Source organism: Bos mutus, chromosome 8, assembly GCF_027580195.1.
Source record: "Bos mutus isolate GX-2022 chromosome 8, NWIPB_WYAK_1.1, whole genome shotgun sequence".
Classification (NCBI taxonomy): domain Eukaryota; kingdom Metazoa; phylum Chordata; class Mammalia; order Artiodactyla; family Bovidae; genus Bos; species Bos mutus.
Window position 1 is genome coordinate 28,784,430 of NC_091624.1, and position 19,841 is coordinate 28,804,270.

The 19,841-nt window shown below is 38.1% G+C and overlaps 1 protein-coding gene across 2 annotated transcripts in view; it reads right to left on the minus strand.

Moving 5' to 3' along the window:
- Positions 1–19,841, minus strand: part of CENPP (centromere protein P) — a 237,069-nt gene that overhangs the window by 197,700 nt on the left and 19,528 nt on the right. For both annotated transcript variants that reach the window (XM_005901835.2, XM_070375280.1), the window contains exons 3-4: positions 18,939–19,027; positions 1,884–1,972 (exon numbers count right to left, since the gene is read on the minus strand). In XM_005901835.2, the coding sequence (XP_005901897.2) occupies positions 1,884–1,972; positions 18,939–19,027 (178 nt within the window). The remainder of the gene's footprint in view (positions 1–1,883; positions 1,973–18,938; positions 19,028–19,841) is intronic.

Below are 19,841 nucleotides of genomic sequence, written 5' to 3' on the forward strand. Positions count from 1 at the left end.
CCATCAAGCTCCTTCCCCAGAAACCACACTCAGCATCTCAGCATCAAACTTTGAACTGTGTCTATGACTATCTGTGCTATATATTGATTTATTCTGCACATCTATTAGCAAAAACTGTCCAGAGGTAACAGCTTCTTTGCTTTACACTATTTTGGCTTACAAAAGGTTTCATAGGAATGCTCTATTTTTGGAAAGCAGTAGGAACCTATATTTGAAAATTTCCGTAATAAACATTAAAGAAAAAAATAACTATGATTAATAGATTAAAAGATCTAGTAAGAAAGCTAGATAATATTCATGAAAAAATGGGGAATTTAAGCAGAGAGAAAAAATTAAGAATCAAATGAAAACACTAGAAATAAAAACAACATTACTTTAGACATGACGAATCCCTTCAGTGAGCTCATTGCAGAACTTGAAGATAACATAATATATCAAATGTTTTAACATATAAGTAATCAGAGTTGGAGAAGAAGAAAGAGAAAAGGACAGTAAAAGTACCTGAAAAGATATGGCTAGAAATGTTCACATAAACACTCTCTAGAAATAGCAGAAACTGTCAAAAAAAAAATTAATAGATATGAAAGCAGCCCCCAAAATGCATGCATACACACAAACAATATAGCAGACTTCTTTTCACAACCTATGTACTCCAGTAGACACTGGAAGGATTTCTTTAAAGACGTGTAAGAAAAATTGTCAATCCAATTGGCAAAGGTCAACAATAAATTCCTGGTTTGCCCTCCCATCTTTCAGTTTTCTAAATCCCTTGCAGGATCCTTCAAATCTATTCAACATACATTTTAGAATTCTTCAAGGTTCAGTTTCAGTCCTTTCCCTATTTTCTATATTCTCTCCACAGGCAATCTCATTCTTGCTCAAAGTTTTAACTTTACCCACTGGTGGAAAACCCCAGTGTTTATATCTACTACTTACATCTCTTTTTAGCTGCCTACTTCTTATTTTTACTTTAGTGTTTCAAAGGCACTTATGTTCAACATGTCCAAACTGAAGCCACAATCTCATTTGACATGCTCTTCTTGCAACTCTTCCTATCTCAACAAATGCAGTCACCATCATCAAGGAATTATCATTTGTCAGTGATTCCTGACCCCTCTTTTTCAACCAATATCATGCCTATTCAATGGTGCTTCCTAAATATACCCCATCTACCCAGTCCTCTACCTCAGCCACCATTAGTCTAGTCCAAACTACAAATTTCTGTTTCCCTGAACTGTTTTAATGGGCTAGTCACCGATCCTCCTGTATCCAATTTTGCACCCCTTAAATCCCTTCTCCCTGCAACATCAACAACAATCCTTTCCGAGATGTCAAAATTTTGCCTCGCTTAGGCTCTGTTTAAAATCTTTCCATACCTTCACATTTGTCATAGGACTATGGTCAAGCTCCAAAATCCATAATGTGGACCTTACATACATTGCTGACTGTATCTTATCCAACACTCCCCCAGTCACTCTGCCCTCCTGTCAGTTGCTAACAGATGTCATGTTCCCCCTTAAATTCCCTGGTGGCTCAGAGGGTAAAGCGTCTGCCTACAGTGCGGGAGACCTGGGTTCGATCCCTTGGTCAGGAAGATTCTCTGGAGAAGGAAATGGCGACCCACTCCTGTACTCTTGCCTGGAAAATCCCATGGATGGAGGAGCATAGCAGGCCACAGTCCATGGGGTCGCAAAGAGTCGGACACGACTGAGCAACTTCACTTCACTTCACTTCCCCCTTAGCACAGTGCCTATGTATCAGGACCAAAACCGGTGTTATGCTTTTAGAGGCATTTTGATATTTACTTATCAAGAAAAAGAACAGGTAAACTTAAAATTGTAAGCTGAAAGAAATATCTTTATAAAAATAAGTAAATATCTTACCTAGACACAAATTCACTTAATTCTGAATATTCCGTAGGCTCCATTATTATGCTGAGGTCAGTAATAACAGAAGATAAACTCTCTTTATCCTAAAATAAGAACAAAAAAAAAAGTTTTTTTTTTTTTTATCAAAGCACAGTCAACTTTTAAATAAGGAGAAAAAACTACTTTTCAAAATACGCCAAATGAAATGTCACTAAGTTATAGGAAAAGTAACCAATAAAAAGTACTGCAAATATGGGTTACTTAAAAAAAATTTTTTTACTGGGGTACAGTTGGTTTATAATGTTGTGCTAATTTCAAATGCACAGCAAAGTGAATCAGTTATACATACACAGACATCCACAGTCTTTTTTTTTAAGATTCTTTCCCCATATAGATCATTACAGAGTACTGAGTAGAATTCCCTGTGCTATAGCCCTTATTAGTTATCCATTTTATATGTAAAATGTCTATACATGTCAAAAAGCTGGCTTAAAATTCAACATTCAAAAAACTAAGATCATGGCATCTGATCCTGTCACTTCATGGCAAATAGACAGGGAAAAAATGGAAATACTGAAAGACTTTATTTTCTTGGGCCCCAAAATCACTGTGGACAGTGACTGCAGCCATGAAATTAAAGGACACTTGTTCCTTGGAAGAAAAGTTATGACTAATCTAGACAGCATAAACAGTGTATTAAAAAGTAGAGATATCCTTTGCTAACAAAGGTCCATATAGCCAAAGCTATGTTTTTTTCAGTAGTCATGTATGGATGTGAGAGCTGGACCATAAAAGAGGCTGAGTGCTGAAGAATTGATGCTTTCAAACGGTTGTGCTGGAGAAGACTAAGAGTCCCTTGGACAGCAAGGAGATTAAACCAGTCAATCTTTAAGGAAATCAATCCTGAATACTTTTTGGAAGGATTGATGCTGAAGTAGGAGTTCCAATTCTTTGGCCACCTGATGCAAAGAGCCGACTCGTTGGAAAAACCCTGATGCTGGCAAAGACTGAGGGCAGAAGAAGGCGACAGAGAATGAGATGGTTGGATGGTATCACTGACTCAATGGACATGTGTTTGAGCAAACTTTGGGAGACAGTGAAGGACAGAGAAGCCTAGTGTGCAGTCCATGGGGCCACAAAGAGTTGGACACAACTTAGTGACTAAACAACAACATGTCAATCCCAATCTTCTAATTTATCCCTTTTCCCCTTCCTCTTATTAACCATAAGTTTGTTTTTTACATCTGTGACTCTATTTATGTTTTTAAAATAATTTCATTTGTACCTTTTTTTTTTAAGATTCCACACATAAGTGATACACATTTGTCTTTCTCTATCTGATTTCACTCAGTATGACAATCTCTAGGTCCATCTATGTGGCTGCAAATGACATTATTCCTCCTTTTTATGGCTGAGTAATGTTCCATTGTACCGCATCTTCTTGATCCATTCTTCTGTCAATGGACACTGAAGTTGCTTCCATGTCCTGGTTATTGTAATCAGTGCTGCAATGAACACCAGGGTACATTATCCTTTGAAAGATACCACTCTAATGGCAGAAAGCGAAGAGGAACTAAACAGACTCTTGCTGAGGGTTAATGCTGCTGCTGCTAAGTCACTTCAGTTGTGTCCGACTCTGTGCTATCCCATAGATGGCAGCCCAATAGGCTCTCCCGTCCCTGGGATTCTCCAGGCAAGAATACTGGAGTGGGTTGCCATTTCTTTCTCCAATGCAGGAAAGTGAAAAGTGACAGTGAAGTCGCTCAGTTGTGTCCTCGTGTCCAACTCTTAGTGACCCCATGGACTGCAGCCTACCAGGCTCCTCCGCCCATGGGATTTTCCAGGCAAGAGTACTGGATTGGGTTGCCTTCTCTGAGGGTTAATAAGGAGAGTGAAAAAGCTGGCTTAAGATCCAGCATGCAAAAAAGTAAGATCATGGCATTCCATCCTCTCACTTCATGGTAAACAGATGGGGAAAAAGTGGAAACAGTGAAACAACAAAGAGTTGGACACAATTTAGTGACTGAACAATAAAAACTCCTTTCAAACCACGTTTTTATTCAGACTTATTCCCACCAATGGGATTGACAGCTCTATTTTTAGTCTTTTAAGGAAGCTCCATACTATTCTCCGTAACGGTTGTACTGATTTACGTTCCCACAAACAGTGTGAGAGGGTTCCCTTTCTCCACCCACTCTAGCATTTGGTTTTTGTAGATTTTTTGGTGATGGGTATTCTGACCATCACCAGAATCATCCATGAGGTGATACCTCATTGCAGTTTTGATTGTATTTTTCTAACAATTAGTGATGTTGAACATCTTTTCATATGCCTCTTGCTATCTCTATGTCTTCTTGGGAGAAATGTCTATTTGGATCTTCTGCCCATTTCTTGATTGGGTTGTTCATTGTTTTGGTACTGAGTTGTATGAGCTGTATGTTTATTTCGGAGAGTGATCCCTTGCCAGTTGCTTCATTGGCAAATATTTTCTCCCATTCTGTGGGTTGTCTTTTCGTTTATGATTTTCTTCACTGTGCAAAAGGGTTACTTCCTTTTAAAAAATATTATTTATTTATTTGGCTGTACTGGGTCTTCATTGCTGTATGGGCTTTCTCTCTAGTTGCAGTAAGTGGGGGCACAGGTTTCTCACTGAGTTGGCTTCTCTTGCTGCAGAGCACAGGCTCTAGAACATTCATGCTATAGTAATTGTGGCACATGGGCTCAGCAGTTGTGGCTCCTGGGCTCTAGAGCACAGACTCAGTAGTTGTGGTATAAATCTTAGCTGTCCCGCAGCATGTGGCATCTTCCCAGACCAGGGATCAACCCTGTGTCCCCTGCATTAGCAGGCAGATTCTTTACCACTGAACCACTAGGGAAGATCTGGGTTATTTCTTAAAAGAATGCCTCAGATCCTCACTCCAAACCTAAACAAAATGAAAATAAACAAATGGGACCTAATCAACCTTAAAAGCTTCTGCACATCAAAGGAAACTATTAGCAAGGTGAAAAGACAGCCTTCAGAATGGGAGAAAATAATAGCAAATGAAACAACTGACAAACAACTAATCTCAAAAATATACAAGCAACTCCTACAGCTCAACTCCAGAAAAATAAACGACCCAATCAAAAAATGGGCCAAAGAACTAAATAGACATTTCTCCAAAGAAGACATACAGATGGCTAACAAACACATGAAAAGATGCTCAACATCACTCGTTATCAGAGAAATGCAAATCAAAACCACTATGAGGTACCATTTCACACCAGTCAGAATGGCTGCTATCCAAAAGTCTACAAATAATAAATGCCGGAGAGGGTGTGGAGAAAAGGGAACCCTCTTACACTGTTGGTGGGAATGCAAACTAGTACAGCCACTATGGAGAACAGTGTGGAGATTCCTTAAAAAACTGGAAATAGAACTGCCTTATGATCCAGCAATCCCACTGCTGGGCATACACACTGAGGAAACCAGAAGGGAAAGAGACACGTGTACCCCAATGTTCATCGCAGCACTGTTTATAATAGCCAGGACATGGAAGCAACCTAGATGTCCTTCAGCAGATGAATGGATAAGAAAGCTGTGGTACATATACACAATGGAGTATTACTCAGCCATTAAAAAGAATACATTTGAATCAGTTCTAATGAGGTGGATGAAACTGGAGCCTATTATACAGAGTGAAGTAAGCCAGAAGGAAAAACATAAATACAGTATACTAACGCATATATATGGAATTTAGAAAGATGGTAACAATAACCCGGTGTACGAGACAGCAAAAGACACACTGATGTATAGAACAGTCTTATGGACTCTGTGGGAGAGGGAGAGGGTGGGAGGATTTGGGAGAATGGCATTGAAACATGTAAAATATCATGTAAGAAACGAGTTGCCAGTCCAGGTTCGATGCATGATACTGGATGCTTGGGGCTGGTGCACTGGGACGACCCAGAGGGATGGTATGGGGAGGGAGTGGGGAGGAGGGTTCAGGATGGGGAACACATGTATACCTGTGGCGGATTCATTTTGATATTTGGCAAAACTAATACAATTATGTAAAGTTTAAAAATAAAATAAAATTAGGAAAAAATAAAAAATAAAAATAAAAAAAAAAAAAAAAGAAAATGAACACTGAGTGAATTACTTACTTCAATGTAAACACTGAAGCCATAAAATATGAGGAAGAAATATAGACATTTAACCGATTACTGAGTGAGAAAGAACTTTCTAAGTAAACAGCAACAACAAAATAGCAAATATGATTACATAAAAATACAAACTATTGCTATAAAATGACATAACTAAAAGAAAAGTAATAAACAAGGAAAATTTGTTCTATAAACATGACAAGGAGATATGAAAACTTAAAAGAAAAAGGCAAAGAACATGAACTAAAAACTTATAGGTAAATGACAAGTTACATGGAAAAAAAAAGTTCACTCTGACAGGATAAATGTAAATATAAAACAATGAGATGACATGTTAATCTATAACATCATTTTGATAATGCATAACTTAAAAAGTTTATACTCTCTGCCTCAGCAATTTGAATTCTAATATATCATTGACTCTTTGCAACCCCATGGAGTGTAGCCCACCAGGTTTCTCTGTCCATGGGATTTTCCAGGCAAGAATACCGAAGTGGGTTGCTATTTCCTCCTCCAGGGGATCGTCCCAACCCAGAGATCGAACCCCAGTCTCCTGCATTGCAGGCAGATCTTTACCATCTACACCAATTTGTACTTTAAAGAAATATGAAATGAAGACAAAGCCTAACAGCTCCTTACTACAAAAATCTAAAACAACACTATATACAATAATGAGGATTGTTAAATAAACTGTTAAATATTTTAAGGTGCAAAATAAAGGTTTTCTTCTTTAGTAAATTTTCTCATGCTATATATTTACCTATCATTTCTGTTTCATTTTTTTGGTTGTTTTTTGGAAAAAAATCACACAAATCTTCATTTTGTTTTCCAGATTTTTCTTCTTTTCAGTTGCACTTGTGGTTTTTCTCAAGCCTATCCTCCATATTCTATTCCTGCTGCTGCTGCTGCTAAATCGCTTCAGTCGTGTCCAACTCTGTGCAACCTCATAGACAGTAGCCCACCAGGCTCCCCCGTCCCTGGGATCCTCCAGGCAAGAATAGTGGAGTGGGTTGCCATTTCCTTCTCCAATGCATGAAAGTGAAAAGTGAAAGTGAAGTCGCTCAGTCGTGTCCGACTCTATGCGACCCCATGGACTGCAGCCCACCAGGCTCCTCTGTCCATGGGATTCGCCAAGCAAGGGTACTGGAGTGGGTTGCCATTGCCTTCTCCTATATTCTACTCCTAGCTACTCCTAATTTAGCTTTCAGCACTATAATCATTTTATTCTTTCTTCCTTTCTTTCTCTCAGCTGTCTCCCTTTTATTCAGTTTTCTTTGAATGTTTTCATTTGAGAATGTAAACAGTTACAATATAGCATGTTCTTGCATTTCCTGGATTCATTCTTTCAAAGAGACTTTAACTCCATTTTCTAATTCCTTTCATGGCAAGAATCCTAAATGATGATGAACAAACTCTGTACCATCTTTGTGCTGTGTACTCTGTGGATCTTTTTTGTTTACAGGAGTAGATCCAGCAATTTCTGCTATTTCCTAAGGATACAGGATGAGCAGATAAATGACTGACTCTTCCCCATTTGTCTGGGTGTATCTGACTTTTCAGTATTTTCAGCTGCTGGAGAAATGGGTATTAATGGCTTGTAATCTTTGTTTAGTTTTTCAGCTGCTCAAGAATATAGTGGGAATTATTAGGAGCAGCTGTAGTTAAAGAAGACTGTGGGCCTCTACTACCACATCTAATCAGAAACAAATTTCCAGAATACTCTTACAACTCAATAATAAAAAGACAAATAACCCAATTAAACACTGGGCAATGGATCTCAACATACATTTCATCAAAGATGATAATACAAATGGCCAATAAACTTATGAAAAAATGCTCAACATACTAGTCATATCTGGTACTTCCATCTGACCCAGTAATTTTCTGGTGCTGGTGGTTTAGTCGCAAAGTTGTGTCCAACTCTTGTGATTCTAAGGGCTGTAGCCCACCAGTCTCCTCTGTCCACGGGGTTTCAAGGCTAGAATACTCAAGTGAGTTGCTATTTCCTTCTCCAGGGAATTTTCTCAACCCAAGGATTGAACCCAAGTCTTCTGCATTGCAGGTGGTCTCCTGCTTAGCAGGTGTATTCTTTACCATTGAGCAACCAAGGAAGCCCCATAGTAATTCTCTACCTAGATATACACAAGAGAAATGAAAAATATGTCCACCGAAAAACCTATACATGAGTAGTTTCAGAAGTGTTATCCATAGCAGCCAAAAGGAAAAAACAAGCTGCCAAATGTTTCTTAGCTGATGAATGAAGAAACAAAATGTGATATATCCTCACAGCACAGCTAGAAAAAAAGAATGAAGTAACAATACATGTGATAACATGAATGAATGAATCCTGAAAATAGTGGTGCTAAGTAAAAGAAATTGGTCAAAAAAAGACCAAAAATTATGTAACTCCATTTTTTATGAAATGCCCAGAATAGGCACATCTATAGAGACAGAAGATATATGGATAAGTCAGGTTTGGGCAGAAGAAGGGCAAATGAGGGGTGAAAAAGAGCATGAAGTTTCTCTTTGAGGTAATAAAGTTCTAAACTGGACACGGTGATGGTTGCACAAATCTGAACAGATTAAAAACTGCTGAATGTATACCTTAAATGGATAAATTATATGTTATGTGAACTACATCTCATATAAAGCTATGATAACCCACACAGACAAAAGAAAAAGAAAGGAAAGAAAAAATCTCAGAGGAATATCTTGTCTTTGTTTGAGTATGTGTGTGTATGTTGGATTTTGGCCTTTTACCCATTAGAATAGGCAAATTATCTTGTCATTATAAAGCCTATGATTTACATGTTTTGGATATTAATACCTTATTAGATATGATTTGCAACTATTTTCTCCCATTCAGTCTTGTCATTTTGTTGATGGTTTCCTTTGTTGTGCAGAAACTTTTTAGTTTCATATAGTTCCACTTGTTTATTTTTGCATTTGGTGTCAAATCTAAAAAGTCATTGTCAGAGTGATGTCAAGAGGCTTACCACCTATGTTTTCTTCTAGCATTTTTATGGTCTCAGGTCTTACATTCAAATTTATAATCTATTTTGAGTTAATATTGTTAATTGTTAATTAGAGTTAGGTTTTGTGTATGATATAAGAGTGGTCCAGTTTCATTCTTTGGCATGTGGCTATCCAGTTTTCCCAACACCATTTATTGAAGAAACTATCCTTTCCCCATTCTATAGTCTTGGCTCTTTTGACATAAAAGTGAAAGTCACTCAGTTGTGTCTGACTCTTTGAGACCCCATGGACTCTATAGTCCATGGAATTCTCCAGGCCAGAATACTGGAGTGGGTAGCCTTTCCCTTCTCCAGGGGATCTTCCCAACTCAGGAATCGAAACCAGGTCTCCCTCATTGCAGGCGATTCCTTACTAGCTGAGCCACCAAGGAAGCTCAAGAATACTGGAGTTGGTAGCCTATCCCTTTTTCAGTGGATCTTTCCGACCCAGGAATTGAACCGGGGTCTCCTGCATTGTGAAGAAGAAGGCGGCTTCTTCACCAACTGAGTTATCAGGTAAGCAGACATAAATTAACTCATATGTATGAGTTTATTTCTTGGATTCTTTATTCTGTTCTATTGACATATGCGTCCACTTTATGCCAAGACAATATTGATTAGATCTCTATAGCTTTGTAATACAATTTGAAATCAAGATGTGTAATGGTTCCAGGTTTGTTCTTTCCCAAGACTGCTTTGGCTATTTGAGATATTTTGTGCTTCCAAACAAATTGTAGGAGTTTCTTCTAGTTCTGTGAAGAACACATCGGAACTCTGGTAGGCATTGTACTGAATCTGTATATAGCTTTCGGCTGTGTGGACATTTTAACAATGTTAATTCTTCCTATCTACAAGCATGGAATATCTTTCTATTTACTTCTGTTCTAAACTTCTTTCATCAATATCATAGCTTTCTGTGCATAGGCTTTTCATCTCCTTGGTTAAACTTATTGTAGGTATTTTATTCTTTGTGATGCTATTGTAAATGAAATTGTTTTCTTAATTTCTCTGGTAGCTATTATCGTATAGAAATGCAACAGATTAATTGATTTTGTATCCCACAACTTAACTAAATTTGTTCATTTATTCTAACAGTTTTTTGGTGGGGAGGAAGCCTTTAGGGTTTTCTATAAATAACAACATATATCACCTATGAACAGTGACATTGTTACTTCTTATCTGATTTGGATGCCTTTCATTATTATTTAAATTTATTTATTTATTGGCTGCATTGGGTCTTCATTACCGCGTGTGGACTTTCTCTAGTTGCAGCAAGTGGGGGCTATTCTCTAGTTGTGTTGTGTGGTCTTCTCATTGAAGTGACTCCTCCTGCTGCAGAGCACCGGCTCTAGGGTACATGGGCTCAGTAGTTTTGGCTCATGGGTTTAGTTGTTCTGTGGCATATGGAATCTTCCTGAACCAAGGACAGAACCTGTGCCCACTACAGGTGGATTCTTACCCACTGTGCCACTAGCAAAGTCCTTTTTTAAAAAAATATAACCGATCTGGCTATGACTTCCAATACTGTGTTGGGTAAACATGGCAAGAGTAGGCATCCTTTGTCTTATCTGAGATCTTACTGCTAAGTTACTTCAGTCATGTCTGATTCTTTGCGGCCCCACAGATGGTAGCCCCACCAGGCTTCTCTGTCCATGGGATTCTCTAGGCAAGAATACTGGAGTGGGTTGCCATTTCTTACTCCAGTGAGATATTACAGGAAGAGTTATTTTCACTGTTGAGCTTACCATATTTATCCTTTATTATTTTGAGGTATATCCCCTCTATACTCACTTTGTTGAAATGATTAAATGGTTAAATTTGCTAAATGGTTGTTGACTTTAATCAAATGCTTTTTTTGCATGTATTGAGATAATCATATTTTTTATCCTTATTTTTCTGTTAATGTGATACACACATCAATTGATTTGCAAATTTTTAACAATTTCTGCAACCCTGAAATAAATTTCACTTGATCATCATGTATGATCCTTTTAATGCATTGTTGAATTTAGTTTGTTAATATTTTATTAATGATTTTTGCATCTATGTTCACCAGGGACATTGGGTTATAATTTTCTTCCTTGTGCCCTTGTCTGTTTGGGGTATCAGGGTAATGCTGGCCTTATACAGTGAGTTCAAAGTGCTCTTCCTCTGCTTTTTGGAATAGTTTTAGAACCACTGGTATTAATTCTTTAAATGTTTGGTACAGTTATCAGTGAAACCATCTGGTCCTGGATTTTAGTTAGTTGGGAGGTTTTAAATTACTGATTCAATCTATTAGTAATTAGTCTGTTCAGATTTTCTATTTCTTCCTGATTCAGCCTTGGAAGGTTGTTTTTAGCTGTTTATCCATTTGTTGGTGCATAACTGTTCATAGTAGTCTCTTATGATCCTATGTATTCCTGTGGTAGCAGCTGTAATGACTCCTCTTTCATTTCTGATTTTTTTAAGTCTTTTTTCTTTTTCTTGGTGAGTCTAACTCAATGTTTATTCAGTTTTGACTATCTTTTCAAATTACCGGCTCTTAGTTTCATTGTGGAGAAGGCAATGGCACCCACTCCAGGACTCTTGCCTGGAAAATCCCATGGACAGAGGAGCCTGGAAGGCTGCAGTCCATAGGGTCGCTGAGGGTCGGACACGACTGAGCGATTTCACTTTCACTTTTCACTTTCATGCATTGGAGAAGGAAATGGCAACCCACTCCAGTGTTCTTGCCTGGAGAATCCCAGGGACAGGGGAGCCTGGTGGGCTGCTCTCTATGGGGTTGCACAGAGTCGGACACGACTGAAGTGACTTAGCGGCAGTTTCACTGATCTTTTCTAATGTCTTTTTAGTTTCTATTTCATTTGTTTCTGCTCTGATCTATGTTCAGAGTTTTCCTTGTTTTGGCCATACCACATGGCTTGTGGGGTATTAGTTCCCAGGGATCAAACACAGGCCCTCTGCAGTGAGAGTGCAGAGTCCTAACCACTAGACCACCAGGCAATTCTGCTGATCTATGTTATTTATTCCCTTCCTTCTGTTATCTTTGGGTTTCATATCTTTAATTTGATACTGGAATATAGCTGATTAACAATGTTGTGATATTTTCAGGTAGAGAGCAAAGGGACTCAGCCATACTCCCAGAAATAATTATTGTAGTTAGTTGTTTTTACTTTTTTCTTTTGACCTTCATAGTAGCTTTGTAAGTGATTAATTCACTACCTATCCGGACCTGCGGCAGTCCATGGGGTTGCAAAGAATCGAACACAACTTAGCAACTGAACAACAAAACTTAGCAACTGAACAACAAAACTTATATATTTACATTTACCAGTGAGACTTATACTTTCGTGTTTTCCTGTTACCAATTTACTGACCTTTTCAGCTTAAAGAAATCCCTTTAACATTTCTCTTAAGGCTGGTTTAGTGGTGATAAACTCCTTCAGCTTTTGCTTATCTGCAAAACTCTTTTATCTCTCCTTCAATTCTGAATCATAACTTTGCCAAGTTTAATCTTGGTTGGAAATTATTTTCTTTCAGCACATTGAATACATCCTGCCACTCTCCTCTGACCTGCAAAGTTTCTGCTAAAAAACCTGCTGAAAGTCTTTAGGGGGTTCCCTTATATATAACAATTGTTTTTCTCGTTTGTTGCTTTTAAGAGTCTCTTCTGGGTTTCAAATTTTGGTATTTTGATTTTAATGTGTCTCTGTGTGGGGTTTTGGGGGGTTTCTCTAACATGGAACTCTCTGGGGTTCCTAGATCTGAAGAACTGTTTTTATAGTTTAGGGAAGTGAGATTACCACCATTGTTTGTTTAAGTATGTTTTTGTACCCTTTCTCTTCTCCTTCTGGGATGCCTATATGTGAATGTTAGCATGCTTCATTTTATCCCATAAATCCCTTAGGCTACCTTCACCTTCATTCTTTTTCCCTCTTTTTGCTTTGATCTGGTGAGTTTCTGTGCCCTGTCTTTGAGTTCACTGATCTTTTATTCTCTTTCATGTTGTCAGCTGTTGAAATTCTCTAACATATTTTTCAATTCAGTTATTGTATTCTTCAACTCAGGGACCTCTGTTTGGAACTTACATTTTCCATATCTTTGTTGAAGTTCTTAATGTATTCATGCATTCTTTTCCTGAGTTTGTTAGCATCTTTGTGACCATTACTTTGAACTCTTCATCAGGTAAATTACTTATCTCTGCATCATTAGGTTTTTTTCCTGAGGCTGTATCTTGTTCTTTTTTGTTTCAAACATATTACTATCTTTCTTCATTTTACCTAATTGTCTTTGTTTGTTTCTATGCATTAGATGAAATAGCCACCTCTTCAGTTTTGAAGGGCTGGCTCTGTGTAGGAGGTGAACCTTATTGTTCAACCCTGCCATTGTTCTTGGTTGTCTCACATAACTTTGTGATTACCCAAGCTGTCAATTTTATTTCTTATAGCTCCCAGTAGTTGAACTTGTACCAAGACAAATATTCTTTTTAGTTTAAAAAGTTCCCTATTTTTGGATCATTTTTTCCAGTTCGTTGGGTTTCAGGGAGAGCAGTTACAAAAATACATTCAATTTGTCTCTTATTCCACAAACTGCCACCCATTTGATTTATTATGCTACATGGACTATGAATGCTGATACATGTTAATTCTAATATTCTTGCAACTCCTCACAAACAGTACAACAACACTAACAACATCAGACAGTAAATCTGGAGAAAAGAATTGTATGCTCCAATTGCATATGACAAGAAGAACTGTGCCAACATGGGTAATCATTCAAACATTCTGGGTGTGTTTCCCTACAGAGTAAGAGGGTTGAGCCAGATAATCTATCAGTTTACTTTTGGTCCCAACATCTGATTTATACGATTTTAGGTCACCTGTGGTTTCTAACACTGTACTACTATGATTTCATAAAAACAATATTCTAAAGTAAGATAGACTTATTAGATTACTTTTAAACTTTCTGATAGCTAAACATCTCCCTCTAGTGGAAATTTTGTTTTTTAAAAATATTTTAGAACATAAAATATAGCTATTTCTTTACCACTGCTTTTTTTCTATCAGTCTCAAGTATAAAAGTCTGCCCAACATGTAAAATGGTAAAAGGATTTTAGAAGGCAGTTCGGTACTATCAATCAAAATGTACATGTACATCTCCTTTAACCTGGCAATTTCACTAGAGATATAGTTCTAAGGTATAGAGAGAAACAGAGTGTTCTTAACATAGCTTGGGACAGCATGCTCTTTCTATAGCAAATTAGGTAAAACCAAGCAGTTCAAAAGCACCTACATACTTTGAAATGTATATAATAACAACTTACGTCCCTTTAGAGATTCAGCGATTACTGAGTTTTAGGTCTTTCGAATTGTATGAATTGTTCTTTTCCTTAGTTTTTTTTCCTGCATCCCCTAAAGTATATGGGACAGAAACTGCTGGTAGTCCACAATATGTGGACTTCTTTCTTGCTCCAATTTTTCCATTGGCCCCATGGCCATGCATAATGAAGACTAAATTTCCAGCCTTCCCTGCACTTACTTATTGGCCATTAGAATGCAGGTGAAAATGATGGGTATTACAATTTCTACAAAATGCTGTTCAATGGAAAAGGTGAGCCCCTGTTTGCCCAGCTCTTTCCCAATGTCTGAAATGCTCAAGTGATAACTGCACCACAATGTGGCAGCCACGTGGGTGATGGCAGAGCCTGATGATCATAAAACCACAATACTAGTCCTTGAAAACAGATCTTGCAATTTTGTTTAAGCAACAGAGATAAAGTTTTCTATTACATGGAGTACAACTAATTTTAATTTGTTAAGCATATGAACTAACAGTGTAACTGCAGGCCATTATAAAATGGTTAAAAAATTTTCAATCATGCTTTGGCAATATGAGGATCAGAATATTAGCTTAAAGTACTGTTGATAGGGAGGTGAGGTCTGGGCTGGTATCACTACTGTCTGGTAGGAGGTAGGGAGTGTAGTCACTATAGTATGTATGGCAGGCCCCACATGGCTCTGGTCCTGTCTGTGTGACTTCATGGTGGCCACCCAGGACCATTCAAGTCAAGCCACTGTGGGAACTGCAGTACCAGTTCATGCTAGGAATGCCTCTGGTCAAATAATAGCCATTCTTCAGAAGCACATCACATTATTTTAAAAAATGTCCCTAAATTGAAACCTTATGTGTGATCTGACTTCTGATGTGATCACATTGCCACTGATGCTTTCCTTCAAAGGATTAAAGTGACCACAAGTATGCAACTTCAACAAAATGAAATTAAAATAGTCTATTCTATCTCTCAGACCAAAGCCCCACTAATGAGCACACCAATCAACTTTTGGCCACAGCCTATCCTGGAATGTACAGCTGCACCGAGTAGATTGTTCATCTCAACTTCAGAGTATCGTCTTTTATCCAACTGGACTCATGTACAGCTTCCCATACATGTCCCTTGGACTGCAAGGGGATCAAACCAGTCAATCCTAAAGGAAATCAACCCCGAATATTCATTGGAAGGACTGATGCTGAAGCTGAAGTTCCAATATGTTGGCCACTTGAGGCGAAGAGCCTACTCATTAGAAAAGACCCTTATGCTGGTAAAGGTTGAAGGCAGGAGGAGAAGGGGATGACAGAGGATGAGATGGTTGGATGGCATTACCAACTCAATGGACATGAGTTTGAGCAAACTCCAGGAGATGGTGAAGGACAGGGAAGCCTGGTGTGCTGCAGTCCACAAGGTTGCAAAGAGTCAGACATGGTTGAGTGACTGAACAACAACTTCCCAAGGAGGAGCCTAATTTTACCAGCAATCTGGCTTCTCTCCAGATAACCCAGGGAGTGACTATAAAAAAGATAAATAACAACGGAAGAAAAAGCCTATAAAAGCCCAAGGCTACTATTAGGTTGATACAAAAGTAACTGAAGTTTCAGACTATGAATTTTAAATCATTATAACTAGGCTCAAACACATCTTTATTAATCAAAATAGGAACCATTACAATCAAAACATTTTTACCAATGAGAAATAAGTTTGTTTATTCCTGTAGCATAAAAATTCATGCTTCGGGATTCAACAAACTCTTGGAAAGCATTTTCTGCCTCCTGCTGGGTATGGTAATATTTTCCCTGCCAAAAGTTGCTGAGATACTTTGAGAAGGTAGTAGTCAGTTGATAAGAGGCCAGGTGAATATGGCAGATGAGGCAAAACTTCGTAGTCTGATTCGTTCAACTTCTGAAACATTGGTTGTACAACGTGGATTCAGGCATTGTTGTGGAGCAGAACTGGACCCATTCTGTTGATCAATACTGGCTTCAGGTGTTGCAGTTTTTGGGGCATCTCATCAATTTGCTGAGCATACTTCTCTGATGCAATGGTTTTGCTGGGATTAAGAAAGCAGGAGTTGATCAGATGGGCAGCAGACCACCAAACAGTGACCATGACTTTTTTCTGGTGCAAGTTTGCTTTGGGAAGTGCTTTGGAGCTCCTCCTCAGTCCAACCACTGAGCTGGTCACTGTCGGTTGTTGTATAAAATCCACTTTTTATCACACATCACAATCTAATTGAAAAGTGGTTCACTGTTGTTACACAGAATAAGCCAAGACGACATTTCAAACCAACGGTTTTTAAATTTTCGGTCAGCTCATGAGGCATTCACTTACTGAGCTTTTTCACCTTTACAATTTGCTTTGAATGCCAAATGACCACAGAATAGTTGACATTGAGTTCTTTGGCAGTTTCTCATGTAGTTGTAAGAGGGTCAACTTCGATGACTGCTCTCAGTTGGTCATTGTCAACCTATGATGGCCAGCTACTAGGCTCCTCATTTTCAAGGCTCTTGTCTCCTTTGCAAAACTTCTTGAACCACCACTGCACTATATGCTCGTTAGCAGTTTCTGGGCCAAATGTGTTATTGATGTTATGAATTGTCTCTTCTGCTTTACAACCCATTTTGAACATAGATTAAAAAACTCCTCAAATTTGCTTTTTGTCTAATATCATTTCTATAGTCTAAAATAAATATAAAATAAACAGCAAGTAATAAGTAATTAGCAAAGAAACATAAAGTGAGAAATGTACATTAAAATGATGCATAACATAACCATATTTATTTAAGAAGGTATTCCAATATCAAGCAGCAAAGTTCAACAATGCAAAACTGCAATTACTTTTGCACCAACCTAATAGGATGTCCCTGAGCAGTTTCCTGGACATGTATACACTGATAGTGCAGATGTTTTAAGACATAGAACTAGATCTCAGAGGTCTGATTCTGCCAACCTGACACAGTCTATAGGCCTGGCCATTAATGGAGGCAAGAATGCAAGTAAGCATTGGTATATCACCACTCTGAGTTTAAGATCACATTAACCAGAAAGAAAAGGCAGTTGGTCCAACTATGCATCCTTCTGCAATGGGACAACATCCAGGAATTCTGAGGAGTCTGGAGTCCTGGAATGGGCTGTTCATCATAAATGAGATCAACTCAATTGGGTCCATATTTTATTCTAGTCTTCAGCAGATGATCTTTGAGGTCATGCAGAACTATAGTATCATCCTGAGAATTTTGCATGGCTTCAAGACCTGGTGCCAACCTGCCAGCAGTGTATTTCCAAGGATATTCATCACCCATGTACCTGACATCCTGCTCAACTGGTTTTGGTAATGCCACACTGTGGATGTTCGTGTGTCACTTTGACAGACTAAAGAGAGATACCCTGAGGTGGGAGCAAGTTGGAAACTCTGTCATCAGATGAGAGACCTAGTCAGTTCTCAGCCTGCCAGGGTCAGTGGTGACCACCAGGGACATAGACTGCAAAGAGTTCACAAGAGGCAAAACTTCTAGTGCAGATACCTAGACCCAATCACTCATGACTAGTTGAGGGTAACTTCTAATATCTGGCATCAACCCCTATACAAAAAGGGACAACTTGAGGCTATTTCTGTGGCTGAGGATAAGCATGAGGAATCCAGGCACAGTACTGTGAGTGCAAACAAACAGCTTATCCCTATGACTTGGCTGTGACAACTGGTCTACATTCACTTTAGTTATCTGATGAACTGAGGCCAAGGCAATTTGCCTGTCCTTACCTGTTCTCTCCTCTATACATTCTCCCTATAGGCCCAAACTCATAAAACAAACTGATTGAAATTGTTTTTTTGCTATCAAAGCACATGTCCAGACTTGGTTAGTTCTCAAAATTATGCCTGGATCCAACCCTTCTTGGAGCCAGACTTTGAAGATCTCTGAGTCTTATTCTCCCTATGCTGGCCAGGGGTTGCATGTTAACATTCTGTCTGTCTCCTTTCTGATTTTATGTGAAAATCCTAGCCAAGAGTATCTTCCTCCAGTGTTGTGCCTCAGTAGTCCTGTATAACTGGCTGGCATAACCATGACCATCCTGACATCTAATCCTTCAGCTCTGAACAGTCTTCAGATTGTGGTGGTCCCAGATGACCACAACTATAGGAGAGGCCAGAGGAAGAACACCAACTGTGCTACTCACAAATTCCTGCCTCACAGAAAATGGTGAGATAATAAATGGTTTTTGTTGTTTTAAACTGTTCAATTTGGGAGAAAATGTTAAGCAGCAATAAATAACTAACAGATGATTGATGACTACTGAGGGCATCCAAGACTGTTCACATGACCTCAGGGCTCACACTGGAATCCCACAAACATCTCATTACATCTATTCCAATAAAGACTATGCTCTCAGCAATAATACTACCATATGCAGTTGCTGGGGAAGTCATATTAAAAAAAAAAATGTTTTAATGGTACCACTTTGTATGAACATGCTACAAGGGGTCCTGCTCAGGAATGTCTCCTCAACTCAGCCACTGCTGAAAACTGGGGTGTAGGGTATTTTTATTTCATAACAGCAGAATCTGTGTTATCTACCACAACATGTTCTTTCATTTACCTGGATTTCCAGAATCTGAAATTCAAGCTGAAACGTAATCATGTGGCAATTTCCTGATAATCTGTGTCTCTGCAAAACTTTTTTAATACCTGTAAATCAGAAAAACAAAGATTTTTATTTGCAAATAACAATTTTCTTTAAATATCAATTATTTAATTTTGTGTGGCTGTCTATAATACACATGCGTTTATGTGTGAGAGTATTAGCATTTGCATTGAAAATACTTGGAAGGATGTGCACCTTTGAGAAATATGATTAAAGATAACTTGTATTTTCTAGTTCTCAATGATACCAAAGATTAAAGTAAGAAATAGAAATATGATAGTATAACCCTAGACAAATTCAAATTATGATAACTGGTATTTTTCATATTTTCAACATTGTCTGGCTCCAGTTAGACAATAAATTAAATCCAAGCAATTATCTCAGTTAACTCTCCAAACGTTACTAAAATGATAGCAAAAGTATTTTTTAGGTATAACACGAATACACTCATAAAATGTCCTTTCTTAAGTATACAGCAAGTATACTTGCTGTATACTTGATCAAGATCAAGATACAGAAATTTTAACATATCGCATAAGTTCCTCATGCCTTTTCCAAGTTATACAATATGTCTCAGAAAGGAGATAACCATGATTTTGACTTTATTATATTTTTCTAATGAAGTTGTTTTTAGAAGGACACAATTCGCTCTTTTTTTAAACTGGAGTACAGGTACTATACGATATATGTTACAGGTGGATAATACAGTGATTCACAATATTTAAAGGTTATACTCCTTTACAGTTACTATAAAATATTGGCCATATTCCCCATATTGTACAATATACCCTTATAGCTTATTTTACACCTAATAGTTTGTACCTCTTAATCTACCCTGTATTGGCCTTTCTACCAGAA